The 23,098-nt window shown below is 43.7% G+C and overlaps 1 protein-coding gene across 1 annotated transcript in view; it reads left to right on the forward strand.

Annotated features, from left to right (window-relative positions):
- Window positions 1-21,585, forward strand: part of LOC127928935 (BCL-6 corepressor-like protein 1) — a 51,812-nt gene extending 30,227 nt beyond the window's left edge. The window contains exons 2-4 of the mRNA XM_052516518.1: window positions 34-405; window positions 556-1,047; window positions 21,483-21,585. Coding sequence (XP_052372478.1) covers window positions 34-405; window positions 556-1,047; window positions 21,483-21,585 — 967 coding nt within the window. The remainder of the gene's footprint in view (window positions 1-33; window positions 406-555; window positions 1,048-21,482) is intronic.
- Window positions 21,586-23,098: the final 1,513 nt, after the last annotated feature.

The following is a 23,098-nucleotide window of genomic DNA, read 5'->3' on the forward strand; positions in this document are numbered from 1 at the left end:
TACCCATCTCTCCATCCTCATATCCATCCCCAGCCTCATCCCCATCCCCAGCCTTTCATCCATCCCCAGCCTCATCCCCATTCCCAGCCTTATATCCATCCCCAGACTCATATCCACCCCCAGCCCCATCCCAATCCCCAGCCTCATACCCATCCCCAGACTCATCCCCAGCCTCATATCCATCCCCAGCCTCATATCCATCCCCAGCCTCATACCCATCCCCAGCCTCATATCCACCCCCAGCCCCATCCCAATCCCCAGCTTCATACCCATCCCCAGCCTCAGCCTCATATCCATGCCCAGCCTCATACCCATCCCCAGTCTCATACCCATACCTAGCCTCATACCCATACCTAGCCTCATACCCATCCCCAGCCTCATATCCATCCCCAGCCTCATACCCATGCCCAGCCCCATCCCAATCCCCAGCCTCATATCCATCCCCAGCCTCATACCCATCCCCATCCCCAGCCCCATCCCCAGCCTCAGCCAAATCCACAGCCTCAGCCCCATCCCCAGCCTCATACCCATCCCCAGCCTCATACCCATCCCCAGCCTCAGCCCCATCCCCAGCCTCATACCAATCCCCTTCCCCAGCCTCATACCCATCCCCAGCCTCATACCAATCCCCTTCCCCAGCCTCATACCCATCCCCAGACTCATACCCATCCCCCTCCCCAGCCTCATACCCATCCCCAGCCTCAGCCCCATCCCCAGCCTCAGCCCCATCCCCAGCATGAGCCACATCCCCAGCATCATACCCATCCCCAGCCTCAGCCCCATCCCCAGTCTCATACCCATCCCCAGCCTCAGCCACATCCCCAGCCTCAGCCACATCCCCAGCCTCAGCCACATCCCCAGCCTCATACCCATCCCCAGCCTCATACCCATCCCCAGCCTCATACCCATCCCCAGCTTCAGCCACATCCCCAGCCTCAGCCACATCCCCAGCCTCAGCCACATCCCCAGCCTCATACCCATCCCCAGCCTCATACCCATCCCCAGCCTCAAACCCATCCCCAGCCTCAAACCCATCCCCAGCCCCAGGTCAGCCCCAGAACATCAGGGTCAGAGTGATGGTTCCCTGACAGTACTCTTCCTCTCTAGAACAGGCAGTGTATTGTTAAGGTGGGGTCAGTGTATTGTTAATGGTGTCAGGCCATGGGTCAGATCAAGTAGAGAGAGAACAGGTCAGTGTATTGTTCCCAGAACATGAGGGTCAGTGTATTGACCAGAGAACCTGGTGTTAACTATCTGTAGTGAAGCAAAGAGAGGTTGAGAACATGAGGGTCAGTGTATTGTTAAGGTAGAGAGAGAATATGAGGGTCAGTGTATTGTTAAGGTAGAGAGAGAACATGAGGGTCAGTGTATTGTTAAGGTAGAGAGAACATGAGGGTCAGTGTATTGTTAAGGTAGAAAGAACATGAGGGTCAGTGTATTGTTAAGGTAGAGAGAACATGAGGGTCAGTGTATTGTTAAGGTAGAGAGAACATGAGGGTCAGTGTATTGTTAAGGTAGAGAGAACATGAGGGTCAGTGTATTGTTAAGGTAGAGAGAACATGAGGGTCAGTGTATTGTTAAGGTAGAGAGAACATGAGGGTCAGTGTATTGTTAAGGTAGAGGGAACATGAGGGTCAGTGTATTGTTAAGGTAGAGAGAACATGAGGGTCAGTGTATTGTTAAGGTAGAGAGAACATGAGGGTCAGTGTATTGTTAAGGTAGAGGGAACATGAGGGTCAGTGTATTGTTAAGGTAGAGGGAACATGAGGGTCAGTGTATTGTTAAGGTAGAGGAACATGAGGGTCAGTGTATTGTTAAGGTAGAGGGAACATGAGGGTCGGTGTATTGTTAAGGTAGAGGGAACATGAGGGTCAGTGTATTGTTAAGGTAGAGGGAACATGAGGGTCAGTGTATTGTTAAGGTAGAGGAACATGAGGGTCAGTGTATTGTTAAGGTAGAGGAACATGAGGGTCAGTGTATTGTTAAGGTAGAGAGAACATGAGGGTCAGTGTATTGTTAAGGTAGAGAGAACATGAGGGTCAGTGTATTGTTAAGGTAGAGAGAACATGAGGGTCAGTGTATTGTTAAGGTAGAGGGAACATGAGGGTCAGTGTATTGTTAAGGTAGAGGAACATGAGGGTCAGTGTATTGTTACCGTAGAGAGAACATGAGGGTCAGTGTATTGTTAAGGTAGAGGGAACATGAGGGTCGGTGTATTGTTAAGGTAGAGGGAACATGAGGGTCAGTGTATTGTTAAGGTAGAGGGAACATGAGGGTCAGTGTATTGTTAAGGTAGAGGAACATGAGGGTCAGTGTATTGTTAAGGTAGAGGAACATGAGGGTCAGTGTATTGTTAAGGTAGAGGGAACATGAGGGTCAGTGTATTGTTAAGGTAGAGAGAACATGAGGGTCAGTGTATTGTTAAGGTAGAGAGAACATGAGGGTCAGTGTATTGTTAAGGTAGAGAGAACATGAGGGTCAGTGTATTGTTAAGGTAGAGAGAACATGAGGGTCAGTGTATTGTTAAGGTAGAGAGAACATGAGGGTCAGTGTATTGTTAAGGTAGAGGGAACATGAGGGTCAGTGTATTGTTAAGGTAGAGGGAACATGAGGGTCAGTGTATTGTTAAGGTAGAGAGAACATGAGGGTCAGTGTATTGTTAAGGTAGAGAGAACATGAGGGTCAGTGTATTGTTAAGGTAGAGAGAACATGAGGGTCAGTGTATTGTTAAGGTAGAGAGAACATGAGGGTCAGTGTATTGTTAAGGTAGAGGGAACATGAGGGTCAGTGTATTGTTAAGGTAGAGAGAACATGAGGGTCAGTGTATTGTTAAGGTAGAGAGAACATGAGGGTCAGTGTATTGTTAGGGTCAGTGGTAGAGAGAACATGAGGGTCAGTGTATTGTTAAGGTAGAGAGAACATGAGGGTCAGTGTATTGTTAAGGTAGAGAGAACATGAGGGTCAGTGTATTGTTAAGGTAGAGGGAACATGAGGGTCAGTGTATTGTTAAGGTAGAGAGAACATGAGGGTCAGTGTATTGTTAAGGTAGAGAGAACATGAGGGTCAGTGTATTGTTAAGGTAGAGAGAACATGAGGGTCAGTGTATTGTTAAGGTAGAGAGAACATGAGGGTCAGTGTATTGTTAAGGTAGAGAGAACATGAGGGTCAGTGTATTGTTAAGGTAGAGAGAACATGAGGGTCAGTGTATTGTTAGGGATGAGGGTCAGTGGATGAACATGAGGGTCAGTGTATTGTTAAGGTCTCTGCACCAGGGAGGGAACATGAGGGTCAGTGTCATTGTTATGAGGTAGAGAGAACATGAGGGTCAGTATTGATCAGGGTCAGGTATTGATCAGAGGGTCAGTGTATTGTTAAGGTACCAGGGATCACATGAGGGTCAGTGTATTGTTAAGGTAGAGGGAACATGAGGATGTCAGTGTATTGATGAGGGAAGAGTAGAGAGAACTGTCAGAGGGAACATGAGGGTCAGTGTCAGTGAACATGATCAGTGTTAAGGTAGAACATGAGGGTCAGGGAACATGAGGGTCAGTGTATTGTTAAGTCAGTAGTTAAGGAACATGAGGGTCAGTGTATTGTTCAGACAGAGAGAACAGTCTCTGCACCAGGGATCACCAGGGATGATCAGACAGTCATTGATGAAGAGTCTGAATAGCAGTTGAATTATTGATACCTGTCTGCTGTGTTCTCCCTAACGCTTTGCCTGTGTTCCAAATGGCACCCTATTCTCTTTCTAGGGCCCATAAGACTCTGGTCAAAGTAGTGCACTGTGAAGGGAATAGGATGCCATTTAGGACGTCGCCTTGGTGATCCTCAATCTTCCCATCCTAGCAGAGAAACAGGAAGAAACATGGAGGAGTGCTCACAGCCGTTTGTCATGATACCCCACGGGTCACAGGGCTAAACGTTTGGCTTCCTGCATCGCAGTGGGAATGGTCCTTTCAGGTCGTGTTTGTAGTTCCCACTACCTTTTAATGAGGTGATTGTTACGTATTGAAGGAATATCCATTCTAATTTACAATGAAACATTGTCATGTTTTGGGGGATAATGAGATTGAAATTTTCACATAAAAAGTGGAATTGCACTACATTTCCTCCGTGTGTGTGTGTGTGTGTGTGTGTGTGTGTGTGTGTGTGTGTGTGTGTGTGTGTGTGTGTGTGTGTGTGTGTGTGTGTGTGTGTGTGTGTGTGTGTGTGTGTGTGTGTGTGTGTGTGTGTGTGTGTGTGTGTGTGTGTGTGTGTGTGTGTGTGCCAAAGGCTCACGTATGACCCACAGCAGCAGCAGTAATACTGTCTTTATGACATTATAGACTGACCACTGATGTCTAACACTGACCCATAGACTGCTGTTAACACTGACCCATAGACTGCTGTTAACACTGACCCATAGACTGCTGTTAACACTGACCCATAGACTGCTGTTAACACTGACCCATAGACTGCTGTTAACACTGACCCATAGACTGCTGTTAACACTGACCCATAGACTGCTGTTAACACTGACCCATAGACTGCTGTTAACACTGACCCATAGACTGCTGTTAACACTGACCCATAGACTGCTGTTAACACTGACCCATAGACTGCTGTTAACACTGACCCATAGACTGTGTTAATGACCCATGACCTGTTAACATAGACTGTGTTAACACTGACCCATAGACTGCTGCTGTTGTTAAGACTGCTGTTAACACATAGACTGCTGTTAACACTGACCCATAGACTGCTGTTAACACTGACCCATAGACTGCTGTTAACACTGACCCATAGACTGCTGTTAACACTGACCCATAGACTGCTGTTAACACTGACCCATAGACTGCTGTTAACACTGACCCATAGACTGCTGTTAACACTGACCCATAGACTGCTGTTAACACTGACCCATAGACTGCTGTTAACACTGACCCATAGACTGTGTTAACACTGACCCATAGACTGCTGTTAACACTGACCCATAGACTGCTGTTAACACTGACCCATAGACTGCTGTTAACACTGACCCATAGACTGCTGTTAACACTGACCCATAGACTGCTGTTAACACTGACCCATAGACTGTGTTAACACTGACCCATAGACTGTTGTTAACAGAGATGATGATATCTAACACTGACCCATAGACTGCTGTTAACAGAGATGATGATATCTAACACTGACCCATAGACTGCTGTTAACACTGACCCATAGACTGCTGTTAACAGAGATGATGATATCTAACACTGACCCATAGACTGCTGTTAACACTGACCCATAGACTGTTGTTAACAGAGATGATGATATCTAACACTGACACATAGACTGTTGTTAACAGAGATGATGATATCTAACACTGACACATAGACTCCTGTTAACAGAGATGATGATATCTAACACTGACCCATAGACTGTTGTTAACAGAGATGATGATATCTAACACTGACCCATAGACTGTTGTTAACAGAGATGATGATATCTAACACTGACCCATAGACTGTTGTTAACAGAGATGATGATATCTAACACTGACAGAGATGATGATATCCATAGACTGTTGTTAACAGAGATGATGATATCTAACACTGTACTGACTGTTGTTAACAGAGATGATGATATCTAACACTGACCCATAGACTGCTGTTAACAGATATGATGATATCTAACACTGACCCATAGACTGTTGTTAACAGAGATGATGATATCTAACACTGACCCATAGACTGCTGTTAACAGAGATGATGATATCTAACACTGACCCATAGACTGCTGTTAACAGAGATGATGATATCTAACACTGACCCATAGACTGTTGTTAACAGAGATGATGATATCTAACACTGACCCATAGACTGTTGTTAACATAGATGATGATATCTAACACTGACCCATAGACTGTTGTTAACAGAGATGATGATATCTAACACTGACCCATAGACTGTTGTTAACAGAGATGATGATATCTAACACTGACCCATAGACTGCTGTTAACAGAGATGATGATATCATAGACACTGACACATAGACTGTTGTTAACAGAGATGATGATATCTAACACTGACCCATAGACTGTTGTTAACAGAGATGATGATATCTAACACTGACCCATAGACTGTTGTTAACAGAGATGATGATATCTAACACTGACCCATAGACTGTTGTTAACAGAGATGATGATATCTAACACTGACCCATAGACTGCTGTTAACAGAGATGATGATATCTAACACTGACCCATAGACTGTTGTTAACAGAGATGATGATATCTAACACTGACCCATAGACTATGTTAACACTGATATCTAACACCATAGACCTGTTAACAGAGATGATGATATCTAACACTGACCCATAGACTGCTGTTAACAGAGATGATGATATCTAACACTGACCCATAGACTGCTGTTAACAGAGATGATGATATCTAACACTGACCATAGACTGTTGTTAACAGAGATGATGATATCTAACACTGACACATAGACTGCTGTTAACAGAGATGATGATATCTAACACTGACCCATAGACTGCTGTTAACAGAGATGATGATATCTAACACTGACCCATCCCTGTTAACAGAGATGATGATATCTAACACTGACCATAGACTGTTGTTAACAGAGATGATGATATCTAACACTGACCCATAGACTGTTGAAACAGAGATGATGATATCTAACACTGACCCATAGACTGCTGTTAACAGAGATGATGATATCTAACACTGACCCATAGACTGCTGTTAACAGAGATGATGATATCTAACACTGACCCATAGACTGTTGTTAACAGAGATGATGATATCTAACACTGACCCATAGACTCTGTTAACAGAGATGATGATATCTAACACTGACACATACTGACTGACTGTTAACAGAGATGATGATATCTAACACTGACCCATAGACTGTTGTTAACAGAGATGATGATATCTAACACTGACACATAGACTGCTGTTAACAGAGATGATGATATCTAACACTGACCCATAGACTGTTGTTAACAGAGATGATGATATCTAACACTGACCCATAGACTGCTGTTAACAGAGATGATGATATCTAACACTGACCCATAGACTGTTGTTAACAGAGATGATGATATCTAACACTGACCCATAGACTGTTGTTAACAGAGATGATGATATCTAACACTGACACATAGACTGCTGTTAACAGAGATGATGATATCTAACACTGACCCATAGACTGTTGTTAACAGAGATGATGATATCTAACACTGACCCATAGACTGCTGTTAACAGAGATGATGATATCTAACACTGACCCATAGACTGTTGTTAACAGAGATGATGATATCTAACACTGACCCATAGACTGTTGTTAACAGAGATGATGATATCTAACACTGACCCATAGACTGTTGTTAACAGAGATGATGATATCTAACACTGACCCATAGACTGTTGTTAACAGAGATGATGATATCTAACACTGACCCATAGACTGTTGTTAACAGAGATGATGATATCTAACACTGACCCATAGACTGCTGTTAACACTGACCCATAGACTGCTGTTAACAGAGATGATGATATCTAACACTGACCCATAGACTGCTGTTAACACTGACCCATAGACTGTTGTTAACAGAGATGATGATATCTAACACTGACACATAGACTGCTGTTAACAGAGATGATGATATCTAACACTGACCCATAGACTGTTGTTAACAGAGATGATGATATCTAACACTGACCCATAGACTGCTGTTAACAGAGATGATGATATCTAACACTGACCCATAGACTGCTGTTAACAGAGATGATGATATCTAACACTGACCCATAGACTGCTGTTAACACTGACCCATAGACTGTTGTTAACAGAGATGATGATATCTAACACTGACCCATAGACTGTTGTTAACAGAGATGATGATATCTAACACTGACCCATAGACTGCTGTTAACAGAGATGATGATATCTAACACTGACCCATAGACTGTTGTTAACAGAGATGATGATATCTAACACTGACCCATAGACTGTTGTTAACAGAGATGATGATATCTAACACTGACCCATAGACTGTTGTTAACAGAGATGATGATATCTAACACTGACCCATAGACTGTTGTTAACAGAGATGATGATATCTAACACTGACCCATAGACTGTTGTTAACAGAGATGATGATATCTAACACTGACCCATAGACTGCTGTTAACAGAGATGATGATATCTAACACTGACCCATAGACTGTTGTTAACAGAGATGATGATATCTAACACTGACCCATAGACTGCTGTTAACAGAGATGATGATATCTAACACTGACCCATAGACTGTTGTTAACAGAGATGATGATATCTAACACTGACCCATAGACTGTTGTTAACAGAGATGATGATATCTAACACTGACCCATAGACTGCTGTTAACAGAGATGATGATATCTAACACTGACCCATAGACTGCTGTTAACAGAGATGATGATATCTAACACTGACCCATAGACTGCTGTTAACAGAGATGATGATATCTAACACTGACCCATAGACTGTTGTTAACAGAGATGATGATATCTAACACTGACCCATAGACTGCTGTTAACAGAGATGATGATATCTAACACTGACCCATAGACTGCTGTTAACAGAGATGATGATATCTAACACTGACCCATAGACTGCTGTTAACAGAGATGATGATATCTAACACTGACCCATAGACTGTTGTTAACAGAGATGATGATATCTAACACTGACCCATAGACTGCTGTTAACAGAGATGATGATATCTAACACTGACCCATAGACTGTTGTTAACAGAGATGATGATATCTAACACTGACCCATAGACTGCTGTTAACAGAGATGATGATATCTAACACTGACCCATAGACTGTTGTTAACAGAGATGATGATATCTAACACTGACCCATAGGCTATGGCTTACATAATGGGTGAGTAATGCTGCTTGCTTATTAGCCTTGATACATAGCTTCAACACACACACACAGAGGGATGCACACATACACACACATAAGCACACACACACAAAATCTCTCACATACACACATGCACACACACCCTCCTCCCCAACACACACACACCTCTCCTGTATCCCACGTGGACTGTTGCATGGCCAGCGAGAGTCCCTGTTGTTTTGGTGTGAAACAGACCCCTAGGGCCGTGTGTGTGTGTGTATTCAACAGACTGACTCTGGTTTGTATGGACGACAGACTGCTGCCTATCCAGCCTGCGTCTCCACAGGTGATCTAGTGTTGTTTACATGAGACCAGTGGGACATAGAGACAACACGCACGCACATGCACGCACACGCACACACACACACACACACAAACACACACGATGGGTTTTCTCTGACTGGGCAGATCATAGAATCGACGTTGTTGCTTCCTTGTTTATCTGTAACTGCCTGCAGAGGGTATAATAGAATATATATCTCCAGCTTTGAGTGGCCAATAGGAATCAGGTCAGATGTCAGATCAACAGGGGAACTCTGTGGGTTGCTATGGTGACACTGTAGCCTGTGTGGCATCAACAAACGGAATTTGGACAGACAGGACCTAAAATATCTGTCAAAAATATCAGCATTTTATCTGAACGTTGAGATGAAACAACACCTGTTATCTCATCTCTTCCATTCCTCGTTGCCTCATCGTAGCAGGTGGATGCTTATTGTAATTCCATCCCTTTGAAACCATTATGAAATTGCTTGTTGAATATCCCCACCACTCATACTGTAGTGAAACTGTTACTACACAGACAGTGTAGGGTGAAGTTGCCCCTAGACGCTGATCTTGGGTCGTTTTGCATTTCCCCCACTAATGATTGAGGTTAGAATTGGAGGAGGGCAAGCTGATTCTAGATCTGTACCTGGGGGAAACTTTCCCCCGCAACTACATAGACAGAGGGTTGATCATATTACAAAAGCATCTGATCCTCATCAGGAAAGTCATCACAGCACTGCACCATCTGGCCAACAACCACAAACCACCAACCACCACCAACCACCAGCCAACCATCAACCATCAACCACCAACCACCAACCAACCACCACCAACCACCAACCACCAACCACCAACCACCAACCACCAACCACCACCCACCAACCACCACCAACCACCAACCATCAACCATCACCGACCACCACCAACCACCAACCATCAACCACCAACCATCAACCATCAACCACCAACCACCAACCACCAACCAACCCACCAACCACCAACCATCAACCACCAACAACCATCAACCAGTCCACCACCACATCAACCACCACCAACCCACCAACCACCAACCCACCAACCAACCATCAACCATCAACCACCAAACCAACCACCCACCAACCACCAACCACCACCAACCACCAACCATCAACCACCACAACCACCAACCATCAACCACCACCACCACCATCAACCACCACCAACCACCACCCACCACCAACCATCAACCACCAACCATCAACCACCACCACCAACCACCAACCATCAACCACCACCAACCACCAACCATCAACCACCACCAACCACAACCACCAACCACCAACCCAACAACCACCACCAACCCACCAACCACCAACCACCATCAACCAACCTAACCACCACCCATTTCAACCACCACCAAACCATCAACCATCAACCACCAACAATCAACCACCAACCATCAACCATCAACCACCACCAACCATCAACCACCACCAACCATCAACCACCAACCACCAACCACCACAACCAACAACCACCAACCACCACCACCATCAACCACCACCAACCATCAACCACCAACCACCACCAACCATCAACCACCACCAACCATCAACCATCAACCACCACCAACCACCAACCATCAACCATCAACCACCACCAACCACCAACCACCAATATGAAGGTGTGAGGCTGATGTCTGACTCTGAAGGAGCGAAGGCTATCGGGTCGTTGTGAATGCTATCTGTGTGTGTGTGTGTGTTTCACCTAGGACACAGATAAACAGGTAAACACAGACAGTTGTCTCTCATCTCCTCTCGGCCGTGCTGCACGACGGTGGGGTGATAACATCTCTCATGTCTGTTAGACGTTATTTCCAACCAGGACTAAGCCCCCAGATTGCATTCTGACAAGCTCCCGTCATCTCACTCCATCCCCAGAACACTGCTGAGAGTAGAGATGAGACCACCGGCTGGTTTCTTATTAAACAGAGGGAGAGATGAAGAAGGGGGAAAGAGGGGGGTAGGGGGAGTGTGTGTGTGTGTGTGTGTGTGTGTGTGTGTGTGTGTGTGTGTGTGTGTGTGTGTGTGTGTGTGTGTGTGTGTGTGTGTGTGTGTGTGTGTGTGTGTGTGTGTGTGTGTGTGTGTGTGTGTGTGCGCACGCTGGTGGCAGTTGGATTGGAAATGGGACATGACCAGACTTCCAGCATCATCAGAAGGAGATGGGAGAAGCTGGGATCGTCGTGGTAACCACGTGTAAAACATGAGCAGATCAGACGAATGAAACCCAGCTTGTAAAAAGATGCCGGTGAGTAAATTGAGAGCTTTATGGAAGGTTTAAAATATTTTTTAGGATGCGGATTCAGATACACCTCTGTGCACCTGGTGATTGAAAATAGGCACCTGGTAACCCAAAAGTAAAAATACGGTTCTAAGTGCATTTACCGGACTTCCTAACATTCATGCCCACTCTGTGAGCACCCTACTACGGCCCTCTTTCAATGGGGGCCGTCCTGAGTGCTTTTTGGAAGGTTTCAAAAAATGTTCAGGAAAACAGCTATGTTTAATGTGCAACTGGTAACCCAAAATGTCCAACTCTGGGCCTGGTGATTGGGGAAATGGGCCCCAAAAAAAGGGGGACAGAGCAGCTAACCTCCACAGAGGCTGACTGCTCTGCCCCCCTTAAGGACAGTGGAACTATGGACCTTCAGGCCTAAAGGCCCTAACTCCCTATCAAGGACTATAAAGCATATAGCCGCGCTGTTATGAACCGCATGCACCTGGTGACCCAAAATGGACGTTGTGCACCTGGTGACCTGAAAAGGCCCATGTGCACCTGGTCACCCGGCTGCTTTCCGCCCAGAGCCGAAGTCCACACTGGGTTACCAGGTGCCGGTGGTACTTTTCAGCCTGGTACCCACCTTCCTTAGTCCGATTGCCCACTCTCTCTTTTTGGGTAAAGGTAGGAATGGAAGAGGATCAAGGCAATGTAAAGGTAGGAATGGAGGGGGATTAAGGCAATGTAAAGGTAGGAATGGAAGGGGATTAAGGCAATGTAAAGGTAGGAATGGAAGAGGATCAAGGCAATGTAAAGGTAGGAATGGAAGAGGATCAAGGCAATGTAAAGGTAGGAATGGAAGAGGATCAAGGCAATGTAAAGGTAGGAATGGAAGAGGATCAAGGCAATGTAAAGGTAGGAATGGAAGAGGATCAAGGCAATGTAAAGGTAGGAATGGAAGAGGATCAAGGCAATGTAAAGGTAGGAATGGAAGAGGATCAAGGCAATGTAAAGGTAGGAATGGAGGGGGATCAAGGCAATGTAAAGGTAGGAATGGAAGAGGATCAAGGCAATGTAAAGGTAGGAATGGAGAGGGATCAAGGCAATGTAAAGGTAGGAATGGAAGAGGATCAAGGCAATGTAAAGGTAGGAATGGAAGAGGATCAAGGCAATGTAAAGGTAGGAATGGAAGAGGATCAAGGCAATGTAAAGGTAGGAATGGAAGAGGATCAAGGCAATGTAAAGGTAGGAATGGAAGAGGATCAAGGCAATGTAAAGGTAGGAATGGAAGGGGATTAAGGCAATGTAAAGGTAGGAATGGAAGAGGATCAAGGCAATGTAAAGGTAGGAATGGAAGGAGGATCAAGGCAATGTAAAGGTAGGAATGGAAGAGGATCAAGGCAATGTAGGAAAAGGTAGGAATGGAAGAGGATCAAGGCAATGTAAAGGTAGGAATGGAAGGGGATCAAGGCAATGTAAAGGTAGGAATGGAAGAGGATCAAGGCAATGTAAAGGTAGGAATGGAAGAGGATCAAGGCAATGTAAAGGTAGGAATGGAAGAGGATCAAGGCAATGTAAAGGTAGGAATGGAGGGGGATCAAGGCAATGTAAAGGTAGGAATGGAAGAGGATCAAGGCAATGTAAAGGTAGGAATGGAAGAGGATCAAGGCAATGTAAAGGTAGGAATGGAAGGGGATCAAGGCAATGTAAAGGTAGGAATGGAAGAGGATCAAGGCAATGTAAAGGTAGGAATGGAAGAGGATCAAGGCAATGTAAAGGTAGGAATGGAAGAGGATCAAGGCAATGTAAAGGTAGGAATGGAAGAGGATCAAGGCAATGTAAAGGTAGGAATGGAAGAGGATCAAGGCAATGTAAAGGTAGGAATGGAAGAGGATCAAGGCAATGTAAAGGTAGGAATGGAAGGGGATCAAGGCAATGTAAAGGTAGGAATGGAAGAGGATCAAGGCAATGTAAAGGTAGGAATGGAAGAGGATCAAGGCAATGTAAAGGTAGGAATGGAAGAGGATCAAGGCAATGTAAAGGTAGGAATGGAAGAGGATCAAGGCAATGTAAAGGTAGGAATGGAAGGGGATTAAGGCAATGTAAAGGTAGGAATGGAAGGGGATCAAGGCAATGTAAAGGTAGGAATGGAGGGGGATCAAGGCAATGTAAAGGTAGGAATGGAAGAGGATCAAGGCAATGTAAAGGTAGGAATGGAAGAGGATCAAGGCAATGTAAAGGTAGGAATGGAAGGGGATCAAGGCAATGTAAAGGTAGGAATGGAAGGAGGATCAAGGCAATGTAAAGGTAGGAATGGAAGAGGATCAAGGCAATGTAAAGGTAGGAATGGAAGAGGATCAAGGCAATGTAAAGGTAGGAATGGAAGAGGATCAAGGCAATGTAAAGGTAGGAATGGAAGAGGATCAAGGCAATGTAAAGGTAGGAATGGAAGAGGATCAAGGCAATGTAAAGGTAGGAATGGAAGAGGATCAAGGCAATGTAAAGGTAGGAATGGAAGAGGATCAAGGCAATGTAAAGGTAGGAATGGAAGGGGATTAAGGCAATGTAAAGGTAGGAATGGAAGAGGATCAAGGCAATGTAAAGGTAGGAATGGAAGAGGATCAAGGCAATGTAAAGGTAGGAATGGAAGAGGATTAAGGCAATGTAAAGGTAGGAATGGAAGAGGATCAAGGCAATGTAAAGGTAGGAATGGAAGGGGATTAAGGCAATGTAAAGGTAGGAATGGAAGGGGATTAAGGCAATGTAAAGGTAGGAATGGAAGGGATTAAGGCAATGTAAAGGTAGGAATGGAAGGGGATCAAGGCAATGTAAAGGTAGGAATGGAAGGGGATTAAGGCAATGTAAAGGTAGGAATGGAAGAGGATCAACAAAGAAAGTGATTATTTTACTGTAATACTCCACTCTCTCAAAGCAGTCATCATACTCATGTGTTATGGAGTTGACAGAACTCAAACTATATCATGTACATTATACACAACCATGGGCAACTATGCCAACAGGGCCAGAGAGTGTCAGAAATATATCATATTATCAATTAGAGCTGCTAGGTCAGTGAGAGACACACACACAGACACACACACGCAGACACACACAGAGAGAGACACAGACACACAACAGACACACACAGAGAGACAGACACACACAGACACACACAGAGAGAGTGACACACACAGACACACAAACATACACAGACACACACAGAGACAAACACAGATGCACACAAATACACACACAGACACACATAGAGACACACACACACACAGACACAGAGACACACAGAGACACACAGAGACACACACAGACACACACAGAGACACACACACACAGAGACACACACACACAGAGACACACACACACACAGAGAGACACACACACACACACAGACACAAACACACAGAGACACACACAGAGACACAGACACACAGAGACACACAGAGGGACACAGTCCCACACAGAGACACACACAGAGACACACACACACAGAGAGACACAGACACACACAGAGACACACAAACACACAGAGACACACACACACAGAGACACACACAGAGGGACACAGACACACACAGAGACACACACAGAGGGACACAGTCCCACACAGAGACACACACAGAGAGACACGGACACACACAGAGAGAGATACAGACACACACAGAGACACACACACAGAGACACACACAGAGGGACACAGACACACACAGATACATTTGTGTAAAGTTACTAAGTAAAAATTGTTTTTTTCTTTATCTGCACTTCACTATTTATATTTTTGACAACTTTTACTTTTACTTCACTAGATTCCCAAATAAATCATGTACCTTTTACTCCACACATTTTCTTTGACACCAAAAAGTAGCTGTTATATTTCGAATGCTTAGCAGGACAGGAAAATTGTCCAATTCAAGCACTTGTCAAGAGAACATCCCTAGTCATCCTTTCTGCCACTGATCTGGCGGACTCACTAAACACCAATGCTTTGGTTGTAAATGATGTCTGAGTGTTGGAGTGTGCCTCAGGGTACCGTAAAGGAAGCAAATATAAGGAATAAAATGGTGCCGTCTGGTTTGCTTAATTTAAGGAATTTAGAAATGATTTATACTTTTACTTTTGATACTTAAGTATATTTCAATCTAAACACTTTTAGACTTTTACTCAAGTAATATTTTACTGGGTGACTTTCACTTTCACAAAAGTCCTTTTCTATGAAGGTATCTTTACTTTTACTCAAGTATGACAATTGGGTACTTTTCCCACAACTGCACAGAGACACACAAACACACACAAAGACACAGATCCACAAACAAACACACCCTCACACACAAACACACACAATCTGGAGTCCAGCTGGGCTATCCCTCTCTACCTCTCCCATTGCTTTTCTCTATTCTCCTTCTCTTGTATTTATCTTCCATCTCAACCTCCTCTCCTCCTCTCCTCCTCTACCTCCCCTCCTCCTCTTCATCTAAGACAATAAACCATTGTCTTAATATAATTCGTATAAACCAACTGTAAAGTTGATCACAAACTGTAGACTGACTGTTGCCTCTGTATCAGTATTGGTGCTGTTTCTATATCTCTGTATCAGGATCAGTGCTGTGTCTATATCTCTATATCAGTGCTGTTTCTATATCTCTGTATCAGTATCAGTGCTGTTTCTATATCTCTGTATCAGTATCAGTGCTGTTTCTATATCTCTGTATCAGTATCAGTGCTGTTTCTATATCTCTGTATCAGTATCAGTGCTGTTTCTATATCTCTGTATCAGTATCAGTGCTGTTTCTATATCTCTGTATCAGTATCAGTGCTGTTTCTATATCTCTATATCAGTATCAGTGCTGTTTCTATATCTCTATATCAGTATCAGTGCTGTTTCTATATCTCTGTATCAGTATCAGTGCTGTTTCTATATCTCTGTATCAGTATCAGTGCTGTTTCTATATCTCTATATCAGTATCAGTGCTGTTTCTATATCTCTGTATCAGTATCAGTGCTGTTTCTATATCTCTGTATCAGTATCAGTGCTGTTTCTATATCTCTATATCAGTATCAGTGCTGTTTCTATATCTCTATATCAGTATCAGTGCTGTTTCTATATCTCTATATCAGTATCAGTGCTGTTTCTATATCTCTATATCAGTATCAGTGCTGTTTCTATATCTCTATATCAGTATCAGTGCTGTTTCTATATCTCTATATCAGTATCAGTGCTGTTTCTATATCTCTATATCAGTATCAGTGCTGTTTCTATATCTCTGTATCAGTATCAGTGCTGTTTCTATATCTCTATATCAGTATCAGTGCTGTTTCTATATCTCTATATCAGTATCAGTGCTGTTTCTATATCTCTGTATCAGTATCAGTGCTGTTTCTATATCTCTATATCAGTATCAGTGCTGTTTCTATATCTCTATATCAGTATCAGTGCTGTTTCTATATCTCTATATCAGTATCAGTGCTGTTTCTATATCTCTGTATCAGTATCAGTGCTGTTTCTATATCTCTGTATCAGTATCAGTGCTGTTTCTATATCTCTATATCAGTATCAGTGCTGTTTCTATATCTCTATATCAGTATCAGTGCTGTTTCTATATCTCTGTATCAGTATCAGTGCTGTTTCTATATCTCTGTATCAGTATCAGTGCTGTTTCTATATCTCTATATCAGTATCAGTGCTGTTTCTATATCTCTGTATCAGTATTGGTGCTGTTTCTATATCTCTGTATCAGTATCAGTGCTGTTTCTATATCTCTATATCAGTGCTGTTTCTATATCTCTATATCAGTATCAGTGCTGTTTCTATATCTCTGTATCAGTATCAGTGCTGTTTCTATATCTCTATATCAGTATCAGTGCTGTTTCTATATCTCTATATCAGTATCAGTGCTGTTTCTATATCTCTATATCAGTATCAGTGCTGTTTCTATATCTCTGTATCAGTATCAGTGCTGTTTCTATATCTCTATATCAGTATCAGTGCTGTTTCTATATCTCTGTATCAGTATCAGTGCTGTTTCTATATCTCTGTATCAGTATCAGTGCTGTTTCTATATCTCTGTATCAGTATCAGTGCTGTTTCTATATCTCTATATCAGTATCAGTGCTGTTTCTATATCTCTGTATCAGTATCAGTGCTGTTTCTATATCTCTGTATCAGTATCAGTGCTGTTTCTATATCTCTGTATCAGTATCAGTGCTGTTTCTATATCTCTATATCAGTATCAGTGCTGTTTCTATATCTCTGTATCAGTATCAGTGCTGTTTCTATATCTCTATATCAGTATCAGTGCTGTTTCTATATCTCTATATCAGTATCAGTGCTGTTTCTATATCTCTATATCAGTATCAGTGCTGTTTCTATATCTCTGTATCAGTATCAGTGCTGTTTCTATATCTCTATATCAGTATCAGTGCTGTTTCTATATCTCTATATCAGTATCAGTGCTGTTTCTATATCTCTGTATCAGTATCAGTGCTGTTTCTATATCTCTATATCAGTATCAGTGCTGTTTCTATATCTCTATATCAGTATCAGTGCTGTTTCTATATCTCTGTATCAGTATCAGTGCTGTTCTATATACCTGTATCAGTATCAGTGCTGTTTCTATATCTCTGTATCAGTATCAGTGCTGTTTCTATATCTCTATATCAGTATCAGTGCTGTTTCTATATCTCTGTATCAGTATCAGTGCTGTTTCTATATCTCTATATCAGTATCAGTGCTGTTTCTATATCTCTGTATCAGTATCAGTGCTGTTTCTATATCTCTATATCAGTATCAGTGCTGTTTCTATATCTCTGTATCAGTATCAGTGCTGTTTCTATATCTCTGTATCAGTATCAGTGCTGTTTCTATATCTCTATATCAGTATCAGTGCTGTTTCTATATCTCTATATCAGTATCAGTGCTGTTTCTATATCTCTATATCAGTATCAGTGCTGTTTCTATATCTCTGTATCAGTATCAGTGCTGTTTCTATATCTCTGTATCAGTATCAGTGCTGTTTCTATATCTCTATATCAGTATCAGTGCTGTTTCTATATCTCTATATCAGTATCAGTGCTGTTTCTATATCTCTATATCAGTATCAGTGCTGTTTCTATATCTCTATATCAGTATCAGTGCTGTTTCTATATCTCTGTATCAGTATCAGTGCTGTTTCTATATCTCTGTATCAGTATTGGTGCTGTTTCTGTATCTCTGTATCAGTATTGGTGCTGTTTCTATATCTCTATGTCAGTGCTGTTTCTATATCTCTGTATCAGTGCTGTTTCTATATCTCTGTATCAGTATCAGTGCTGTTCTATATCTCTATATCAGTATCAGTGCTGTTTCTATATCTCTGTATCAGTATCAGTGCTGTTTCTATATCTCTATATCAGTATCAGTGCTGTTTCTATATCTCTATATCAGTATCAGTGCTGTTTCTATATCTCTGTATCAGTATTGGTGCTGTTTCTATATCTCTATGTCAGTGCTGTTTCTATATCTCTGTATCAGTGCTGTTTCTATATCTCTGTATCAGTATCAGTGCTGTTTCTATATCTCTGTATCAGTATCAGTGCTGTTTCTATATCTCTGTATCAGTATCAGTGCTGTTTCTATATCTCTGTATCAGTATCAGTGCTGTTTCTATATCTCTGTATCAGTATCAGTGCTGTTTCTATATCTCTATATCAGTATCAGTGCTGTTTCTATATCTCTATATCAGTATCAGTGCTGTTTCTATATCAGTATCAGTGCTGTTTCTATATCTCAGTATCAGACCAAGTGGAATGTCTCACTGCAGTGTGAGCTACAGTCCCTTAGATCAGGAAGAGAGCAGTTCAGAGTAGTGTCCAATAGACAGCAGAACACAGTATCTTCATGACTCCAGCTCTTCCTCTGTTCTCCGACTGTGAGAAGTAATTACCACTCTCTCACACACACACGCACATGGAAGCACACACACACACACACACACACATGGAAGCACGCACCCACACATGGTCACACACACACAAATGGAAGCACACATTCACACATGCGCGCATACACACACACCACACACACACTATCAGAAATGTCGGGAAGATAACCAGAACCCCAATTACATCATTGATGGGACATTTCACTGGGGTGGGAGCCATACTAAAATAATGGGGAATTGGCCAAGATTTACAATGGTGGCTGGGCTGGGACATTTCCAAGACGCTAGCTAGGTCCCCCCCACACAATTTCCACTTTACCAAATGGAAGATGGTGGAGAGATATCCCAAGTAAATTAGATGGGTTTTTCTTTGTATAAAGAGACTGCAATCATATATAGGTTCTCGTTCCAATCAAGAGTTGGACTGCGTCCCAAATGACACCCCTACTACTAACATAGTACACTACTTTTGACCAGGGCCCTATGGACCCTCATCAAAAGTAGTGCACTATGTAGAGAATAGGCTGCCATTTGGGACTCAAGTTGGTTCGGCGTGATAGAGCGGTGATGGAGGAGAAACATTAGCATTGAGACAACAGTGTTAACTAACCTCCAGACGAGCTTCAATGCCATACGACACTCCTTCTGTGGCCTCCAACTGCTTTTAAACGCCAGTAAAACCAAATGCATGCTTTTCAACCGTTCGCTGCCCGCACTCGACCGCCCGACTAGCATCAATACTCTGGACTGTTCTGACCTAGAATACGTGGACAACTACAAATACCTAGGTGTCTGGCTAGACTGAAAACTCTCCTTCCAGACTCATATCAAACATCTCCAATCCAAAATCAAAACTAGAATCAGCTTTCTATTTCACAATAAAGCCTCCTTCATTCATGCCGCCAAACTTACCCTAGTAAAACTGACTATCCTACCGGCCCTCGACTTCGGCGATGTAATCTACAAAATAGCTTCCAATACTCTACTCAGCAAATTGGATGCAGTCTATCACAGTGCCATCCATTTTGTTACCAAAGCGCCTTATACCACCCACCACTGCGACCTGTATGCTCTAGTAGGCTGGCCCTCGCTAGACCCACTGGCTCCAGGTCATCTATAAGTCTATGCTAGGTAAAGCTCTGCCTTATCTCAGTTCACTGGTCACGATAACAACACCCATCCGTAGCACGTGCTCCATATCTCACTGGTCATCCCCAAAGCCAACACCTCCTTTGGCCGCCTTTCCTTCCAGTTCTCTGCTGCCAGCGACTGGAACGAATTGCAAAAATCGCTGAAACTGGAGACTTATATTTCCCTCACTAACTTTAAACATCAGCCATCTGAGCAGCTAACCGATCGCTGCAGCTGTACATAGTCCATCTGTAAATAGCCCACCCAATTTTAATTTTACCTTTATTTAACCAGGCAAGTCAGTTAAGAACATATTCTTATTTTCAATGACGGCCTGGGAACAGTGGGTTAACTGCCTGTTCAGGGGCAGAACGACAGATTTGTACCTTGTCAGCTCGGGGTTTTCGCAACCTTCCGGCTCTTGAGTTATTAGTCCAACGCTCTAACCACTAGGCTACGCTGCCGCCCCAATCTACCTACCTCATCCTCATATTGTTTTTATTTACTTTATTGCTCTTTTGCACACCAGTATCACTACTTACACATCATCATCTGATCATCATCATCTGCTCATCTATCACTCCAGTGTTAATCTGCTAAATTGTAATTACTCCGCTAATATGGCCTATTAATTGCCTACCTCCTCAGAACATTTGCAAACACTGTATATATACTTTCTTTTTTTTCTATTGTGTTATTGACGGTACGCTTGTTAATTACATGTAACTCTGAGTTGTTGTTTGTGTCGCACGGCTTTGCTTTATCTTGGCCAGGTCGCAGTTGTAAATGAGAACTTGTTCTCAACTAGCTTACCAGGTTAAATAAGGTGAAATAAAAAAAATAAAAAACAGCTAGAGGAGATTCATGCTCTTTCTACAAAGTCACTCTTATTCACATTCACATGGGAGCCTTGAACAGCATCACCCCACAGCCTGTGTCTGGCTCAGCATCACCCCACAGCCTGTGTCTGGCTCAGCCTTGAACAGCATCACCCCACAGCCTGTGTCTGGCTCAGAATCACCCCACAGCCTGTGTCTGGCTCAGCCTTGAACAGCATCACCCCACAGCCTGTGTCTGGCTCAGCATCACCCCACAGCCTGTGTCTGGCTCAGCCTTGAACAGCATCACCCCTCAGCATGTGTCTGGCTCAGTCTTGAACAGCATCACCCCACAGCCTGTGTCTGGCTCAGCATCACCCCACAGCCTGTGTCTGGCTCAGCATCACCCCACAGCCTGTGTCTGGCTCAGCCTTGAACAGCATCACCCCACAGCCTGTGTCTGGCTCAGCCTTGAACAGCATCACCCCACAGCATGTGTCTGGCTCAGCATCACCCCACAGCCTGTGTCTGGCTCAGCATCACCCCACAGCCTGTGTCTGGCTCAGCCTTGAACAGCATCACCCCACAGCCTGTGTCTGGCTCAGCCTTGAACAGCATCACCCCACAGCCTGTGTCTGGCTCAGCCTTGAACAGCATCACCCCACAGCCTGTGTCTGGCTCAGCCTTGAACAGCATCACCCCACAGCCTGTGTCTGGCTCAGCCTTGAACAGCATCACCCCACAGCCTGTGTCTGGCTCAGCCTTGAACAGCATCACCCCACAGCCTGTGTCTGGCTCAGCATCACCCCACAGCCTGTGTCTGGCTCAGCCTTGAACAGCATCACCCCACAGCCTGTGTCTGGCTCAGCCTTGAACAGCATCACCCCACAGCCTGTGTCTGGCTCAGCCTTGAACAGCATCACCCCACAGCCTGTGTCTAGCTCAGCCTTAAACAGCATCAGGTTTGATTGGTATTAATCCACTAACTGTCAATCACTCAATGTGACCATTGTGAAGGTCCACAGTTATGGCTTGATATCATATGACCATTGGGAGCGTCCACAGTTAAGGCTTGATATCATATGACCATTGGGAGCGTCCACAGTTAAGGCTTGATATCATGTGACCATTGGGAGCGTCCACAGTTAAGGCTTGATATCATGTGACCATTGGGAGCGTCCACAGTTATGGCTTGATATCATGTGACCATTGGGAGCGTCCACAGTTAAGGCTTGATATCATGTGACCATTGGGAGCGTCCACAGTTAAGGCTTGATATCATGTGACCATTGGGAGCGTCCACAGTTAAGGCTTGATATCATGTGATCTTTGGGAGCGTCCCAGTTAAGGCTTGGTGACCATTGGGAGCGTCCACAGTTAAGGCTTGATATCATGTGACCATTGGGAGCGTCCACAGTTAAGGCTTGATATCATGTGACCATTGGGAGCGTCCACAGTTAAGGCTTGATATCATGTGACCATTGGGAGCGTCCACAGTTAAGGCTTGATATCATGTGACCATTGGGAGCGTCCACAGTTATGGCTTGATATCATGTGACCATTGGGAGCGTCCACAGTTATGGCTTGATATCATGTGATCTTTGGGAGCGTCCACAGTTAAGGCTTGATATCATGTGACCATTGGGAGCGTCCACAGTTATGGCTTGATATCATGTGATCTTTGGGAGCGTCCACAGTTAAGGCTTGATATCATGTGACCATTGAGACGGTCTATAGTTGAGACT

This window comes from Oncorhynchus keta, unplaced genomic scaffold (genome assembly GCF_023373465.1).
Source record: "Oncorhynchus keta strain PuntledgeMale-10-30-2019 unplaced genomic scaffold, Oket_V2 Un_scaffold_5147_pilon_pilon, whole genome shotgun sequence".
Classification (NCBI taxonomy): Eukaryota; Metazoa; Chordata; class Actinopteri; order Salmoniformes; family Salmonidae; genus Oncorhynchus; species Oncorhynchus keta.